Source organism: Terrapene carolina, unplaced genomic scaffold, assembly GCF_002925995.2.
Source record: "Terrapene carolina triunguis isolate 2854851 unplaced genomic scaffold, T_m_triunguis-2.0 Scaffold97, whole genome shotgun sequence".
Lineage (NCBI taxonomy): Eukaryota > Metazoa > Chordata > Testudines > Emydidae > Terrapene > Terrapene triunguis.
Genome location: NW_020664448.1, coordinates 1,570,413 through 1,576,758, shown reverse-complemented (window position 1 = coordinate 1,576,758; position 6,346 = coordinate 1,570,413). Strand labels below are relative to the sequence as shown.

General features: G+C 51.8%; 1 protein-coding gene across 1 annotated transcript in view; it reads right to left on the bottom strand.

Annotated features, from left to right (window-relative positions):
- The window catches only part of FCHSD2 (FCH and double SH3 domains 2), a 238,053-nt gene extending 237,911 nt beyond the window's left edge, over positions 1 to 142 (bottom strand). Inside the window, exon 1 of the mRNA XM_026651594.2 lies at positions 26 to 142. Within this exon, the coding sequence (XP_026507379.1) occupies positions 26 to 46 (21 nt within the window). The 5' untranslated portion in view covers positions 47 to 142. The remainder of the gene's footprint in view (positions 1 to 25) is intronic.
- Between the last annotated feature and the right edge of the window lie 6,204 nt (positions 143 to 6,346).

Sequence of the window (6,346 nt, the reverse complement as noted above, 5' to 3'; positions counted from 1 at the left end):
CCCAGCCCGCCCCAGCGGCTCCCACCTTCCTCGGCGGGGGCTGCATGGCGCTGCCGTCGCTCTCCGCATCAATCCCCGCTCAGCAGCGGGACGCGGCCCCCGCGGCGGAGGGAGGAGCCGGCGCCGGGATGCGGGGGATGGATGGGGGGGGGGGGGGGGCGGGGGCCGGCCCCCAACGGGGGGGGGGGGGGGGGGCGCCGCGCGCGGCGCCCGGCGGGGGGGGGGTCGGCTCCCTCACGCGGACTCCATGGCCCGGCGGCGGCGAGGCACCGAGCGGCTCTGGGAGGAGGAGGCGAGCGGCGAGTCCCGGCCCGAGGGAGGGAGAGCGGGGAAGGCGGGGACGTCGGCCACTCAGCCAGCCCCAGGCCTCGGGGAGGGTGGGAAGGCGGCTCCGCAGCGCCCCGACGCGGCCGCCGGGGGGAAGCGCTCCCTGGAGGCGAGCGGGGAAATGGCGCCCCAGCGCGGCCGAGACCCCAGCCTGGCGGCCACCGCCGCAACACCCGCCCCTCCCCCTCCCCGGCTCCGGCAACCACAGACAACGGTCCGCCCAGCCGGGTAGACGTGGGGGCAAAACCATAGAGAGCTGGGCGGGACCGACACGTCCCCGCCAGGCGGGGGCGGGGCTCAGCGGCTAGCGCGCGAGAGACCACGGCCGGTTGGGGGTGTGTGCGCGCGCTGCCCTCGCTCATTCCCTTCCTTTGCCTCCCTGCCGCGAGCGTTCCGGGCTGGAGCGGCACGTGCGGCTGGCGCGTGGGGCTGGGGCTGCAGCGCCTGGGCGGAGGCGCTGGAGACGTAGCAGCAGCGGGAGGGGGCAGGTGCAGCACCTGAGCGGAGGAGCTGCGGGCGTAGCCGCGCTGGGAGCGGGGTAGACAAGCTGTAGCTACTGGGGTGTCCGAGGAAGCGGCCCTTGCTCTCCTAGTGATGGGATAGATGTCTACGGTGTGACGCACCCGGTGCAAAGTGTCAGGGAGGGGATAGGCAGCAGGCACCGAGAGCAGCACTGATTGCTCGCTCCCAGGTCAGCAAGTTGTCCGCTGGTGGTGAGCTGAGTTGCCCTGAAGAAGGCAATGCGCTCAGCTACACAAAAAGAAAGATCAGCCCTTGTTCAATGAGCTTTCAGTCTAAAGAGAGACGCCTAGAATGTGGGATGCAGGGGGAAACCCGGGGAGTGGGGTGAACTTAATTGGGAAAGGTGTTTGGTTTTTTGTTTTGTTCAGTTTTAATGTTATGGCTTGTTGTAAACTCACTCGTAGGCTAGGGCCTTATGGACAAAGTGTGTTTCTGACAGGAGCTTGAAGAGAAATCTTGTGGCTTGTCTGGTGGGGATGGGAAGGGCATTCTGCGCATGGGCAGCAGTGTGGGAAAAGGCTGCACAGAAATGAGAGCAACGGGCGAGTGAGGTAGTGGCACTGGTTTCCGTGGGAGGGCTGACATGGGGGCAATCCAAGGTCTGAGATATAAGCAAGAGTAGAGTTGTGAAAAGCTTTTAAGGCAAAGATGTGTTTAAGCCTATGGTGCTGTAAAGGGGATTCAACAGTGGGATTTGAAGAGGGGTGTCCTGATTAGATGGCTGTGTAAATGAGAAGTAGTCACTAAGGCCTGGTCTACACTACGGGATTAATTCGGATTTAGCAGCGTTAATCCGAATTAACCCTTCACCCGTCCACACTACAGAGCCAGTTAATTCGAATTAAAGGGCCCTTTAAATCGATTTCTGTACTCCACCTCGACGAACGGAGTAGAGCCTAAATCGATTTTGTTAATTCGAATTAGGGTTAGTGTGGCCGCACACCACCGAATTACTGTGTTTAAGTTAATGGGGTAGTGTGGCCGCACACCACCGAATTAATGTGGTTAAAAACCGAATTAAGGTGCTTAGTGTGGCCGCGCACAATCGAATTTATACAACCTGTTTCCCAAATTCGAATTATCTAAATTCGGATTAATCCTGTAGTGTAGACATACCCTAATTCTATAAGGGGCCTGGCAGTAGGGAGGCTTTCTGACTAAATCCCTCCCAGATCTTCATTTTGTGCGTTCTCACTAGCAGGTGTCTGTGACTTTGGTGGCCCTTAGGTGGAAACAGCCCATCACTGCGATCCCTTGCTGGTCTTTCAAGGTGACTGGGAGAGTTGCCTCCTGAACAGCAGCAGGACTAGTGAATTACAGTGTTCTGCACTCAATCCTCCCTGGCACGCCTGGCAACAGCTTCATTCAGACTGATCTGAAGGCTCCCAGCTTATTTCACTCACAGCCTCCAGCTGCCATGGAAGCTTTGCCAAGGTTCCTCTGTGTCCCAGTTTGCCTCTAGTTCTTGCATTGTACCTGAGCTATACCCGTTCTGTGCATGAACCAAGGTTGTCACTCTCCAAGGCTATTCATCTTGCCCCTTTTGTTAACATTAAATTAACTATGCCATAATTTGCAAAGTGCTGTGTGATTCTTTATGATGAAAGTTGCTGTATAAACAGGGCTTCAAAACATTGCCAGAGTTAGGTATAAACATAAGGTAAAGAGGCTCCCATCAAAAGATAGGATCAATACCAGCTGCTGTGTGTATGACTGGATTCTTACCGTGGTGCTGACCCTGCCCCTTACTTGAGGGCTCCATCTTCTGCTGGAATGGATAAGGAGCTCTCTACTTCCCAGGTCAGTCTTAGAACATCTGGATTGGTGGGGCTATCTTTGCTGTTCTTCCACCCTCTTGGGTGTAGTGAGGTGTGGTGGTCTCTTCTACTTTAGTCTTTTTGGATAATCTTTCCCACAGGAAAGCCCCTCAGGCACTGTTCATACCTTTCCCAAGCATCAACAGAGTGAAATTGTCATGATCTGTGTCAGTTCTGCTGCTGTAGTTCTGAACAGCAGATGTGAAAATGAGTTTTATTCATTTTACTCTGCTGCTACCTTTCAAAGGCACCATCCTGCAAGGTGCTGAGTGCCTTCAACTCCCAGGTTAATCAGGACCAGGCCCCAAAGGTGGCATATTTCTCTGCCCCTTCCAACATGGGCTCTGACTTGATAGTATTAGCTCTTCTTGCTCCCTAGGTGTCATGGAGACAGCACCTGAGGGGAAATGATCGCCAGGTTGGTTAGTTTGTGGTGGTGTAAAAGTTTATTTTGGACATCAGTTTTGTCATTAAATAGCTATTTCCCTCTAATTTAGTTAAGATCACCCATACAACCTTAACTTGGCCATTTTCTGACTTTTGAGTACTTTTCTTTGCAACCTTGATGATTTTGTACATTTTGGAGTATGGAGTTACAGCTTAATAGCTGTTACTTAAATTTGAATCAAATACTTCATAAAATATTGAATGATGGACACTTTTCAATGAAATATTTGTGGCATTGATTATTACATAAGTTTCGAAGTGGGAGGATCTGATAATACCAATATAAGTTGGCAGTAAATATAGCATGAATGCACTTGGATTGCTGGGCCTGACTTCATTTATCATATTAGATCTGATGATGTGAAGAGCCCAATGGGATGTAGGAAATATCCATGTGCATTTCATGAAAAACTTGCCTTGAATCCTGTTCCACTAACTTCACCAATGCTCTTACCCGTCTACGGAATTCTTTGCCTCACTGTTCTCACGCTGCTGAAGTTTTATTTCTATTTCCGGTTTCTTTATTATTTATGAAGTGGATTATTTCTACTCAAAATTGGCACCTTTATAACCTCTAATAAACAAATACCCTAGTGCAGGGATGGGCAAACTATGGCCCGGGGGCTGCATCCAGACCCCCAAACGTTTTAATTCGGCCCTTGAGCTCCCACCGGGGAGCAGGATCTGGGACTTGCCCCGCTCTGGCGCTCCAGCCAGGGCGTGGGATCAGGGGCTTGTCCCACTCCGCACGGCTCCCAGAAGCAGCGGCATGGCCCCACTCCGGCTCTTATGCATAGGGGCAAGCAGGGGGTTCCACACACTGCCCCTGCCCGAAGCGCTGCCCCGCAGCTCCCATTGGCCAGGAACCGCAGCCAATTGGAGCTGTGGGGCGGCGCCTGCGGACAGAGCAGCGCACAGAGCCACCTGGCCGTGCCTCTGCGTAGGAACCGGAGGGGGGACATGCTGCTGCTTCCAGGAGCTGCTTGAGGTAAGCGCCGCCCGGAGCCTGCACCCCTGACCCCCTCCCATGCCCCAACCCCAGCCCTGATCCCCCTCCCGCCCTCCAAACACCTCAGTCCCAGCCTGGGACACCCTCCTGCAATTCCAACCCCTCATCCCCTGCCCTACCTCAGAGCCCACACCTCCAGCCGGAGCCCTCACCCCTTTCCGCACCCCAACCCCCAATTTCATGAGCATTCATGGGCCACCATACAATTTTCTTACCCAGATGTGGCCCTCAGGCCAAAAAGTTTGCCCACCCCTGCCCTAGTTGATCCTGATTTTTAAATAGAAGTAATGTGTCCTTATTTCCACATGAATTATTAGTGATTATATTTATTTAGTATTGTCATTAGGTAAGGGAATTAGCTTTCCCTAGGAGACCTTTAGTAAAGGATTTCTAAACTCCAGTGCACCAGTTTGTAGTGTTAATGTTCTGGTTGAACACTGCATCTCACTGTAGTTAAACTGTCTGCAGTGTGTAATCCTACTGACCTCTAATGGCTATGTAAACAGTTTTGTATCAGGATAACTAGTATTTCCTTCTTCAAAAATTCAAATAGGTCAGATTATAATCTCCTACTCTGTTGGGGTGTTTCTCAGTAGTGGGCCGTAGTGTTACCCATAGTAGAGAAGAAGCAGGGGGGGCTCTATTGTAATGACTATAAAAGAGATTTTTTTTTTTTGTGACTGCTGGACATAGTACATGTGGTTCTTGTCCTCTAGCTCCTAAATCTAAATGCAGCTTATGTTGCAGTGGTTCCAGCAGTTGCAGCAGTCAGAGAGGCTTGGGGGCAGGTAGAGCTGTGACTTTACAGATCTATTGGCCAAAATTTCTTCTTCCTTACACAGGGAGGCGTTACTGCAGTATTATCCACAGCCGAACGGATTCCTTTCCCCTCTACCCTCACAGAACTCACCAGGGCATAGTCACTTTACTTGGACCATTCACACTTCACAGGATTTGCTCCATGAACTATAGCCTATGCCATACAAAAATGACTTAGCAAGACTCTCAACCAGTATATTCCAGCCCTGTTTGTTTGTGAATTTGGCTCTTCTCTCTCTGATACCAGGCTTGTTTTCAGGAGTGATGGCAAAGTATTTGGTTATTCGCTATGCAGCCAAATGCTGCTTCTAGTGACACGCTTGCAGCCAGCAGTCATGTGCTGTGATCATCAGATCTCAGACTAAGCAGGAATGGGCAAAATCAGCACTTGGTTGGGAGATCTTCAAGGAAAACTCTGGTGCTGCAAGAAGTGGAGTAGTGTCTCAATGTTTGGGCTGTTGAATCAATGCCCCTATCAGGATGTTAGGAGACACTGATTGCTGTTGTGTAATTGAGATGTGCCATCAAGCTTTCAGCCATCTGTGGTCATTAGTGATTCTCCGGCACTTTTCATGAGGAGTGGTGTTAATCTTGGTGTCTTGCCTAAATTCTGATTTAGGGGATTATATCCTGCCTCCATAACACAAATTTCCTCCTATTTTTTGAACTAAGTCTGACATTCTTCACTTGTCCTAAACAGTTGGTTACCAATGCTGTGCTCTGATATGCCTTTACCTTGTTCAATCCTGGAAGTGGCAGCAATTTAGGGATGGTTGAAGCATTTCCTGGATATATGCTAGGCAGTGTATAGGTTGTAAAGTGCTTTGGTGTGACAAGTGTCAAGAATAATCATTATTTAATAAATGGCTGTAGCACTACTCACATATAGTACTCCTGGGGGAATTCTGCACCACAGCATGCATGCATATTTCATGGGCCGTGCATATTTTTAATTTTTTTGCCAAAAATATCTTCTGCTGAAAAGTTGGTGCAGTTTTGCCTTTTGCCCACCAGAGGGCGCTGTGGCACTGGAACAGAGCAGCCACTCCTGACCAGCCCCAGCTACGATAGGGAAGAGAAAGAGTCTTCAGTGCCTTCTTCACAGCGCCTGTCAGGCCAGGTCAGGAGTTATGGGGAGACCTACAGTGTGAGGCTGCTGGGGGGGTTAGACACAGGGGCTCATAAGGGCTAGTGGGGGAGGACAGACTGGGGAAGGGGCTGAATGGGAGTGGAGGCTCAGGGCCACAGGGGGAGGGAGGTGCAGGGCCACATGGGAAGAAGGGAAGGGGGTGCAGAGTTATGTGGGGAAGGGGTATGGCTGAATGGAGGCACAGACTCATGGGGACAGGGAGTGCCGGGGACACATGGCGATGAGGGGAGGGGGCTGGCTGAGGGGGTGCAGGGC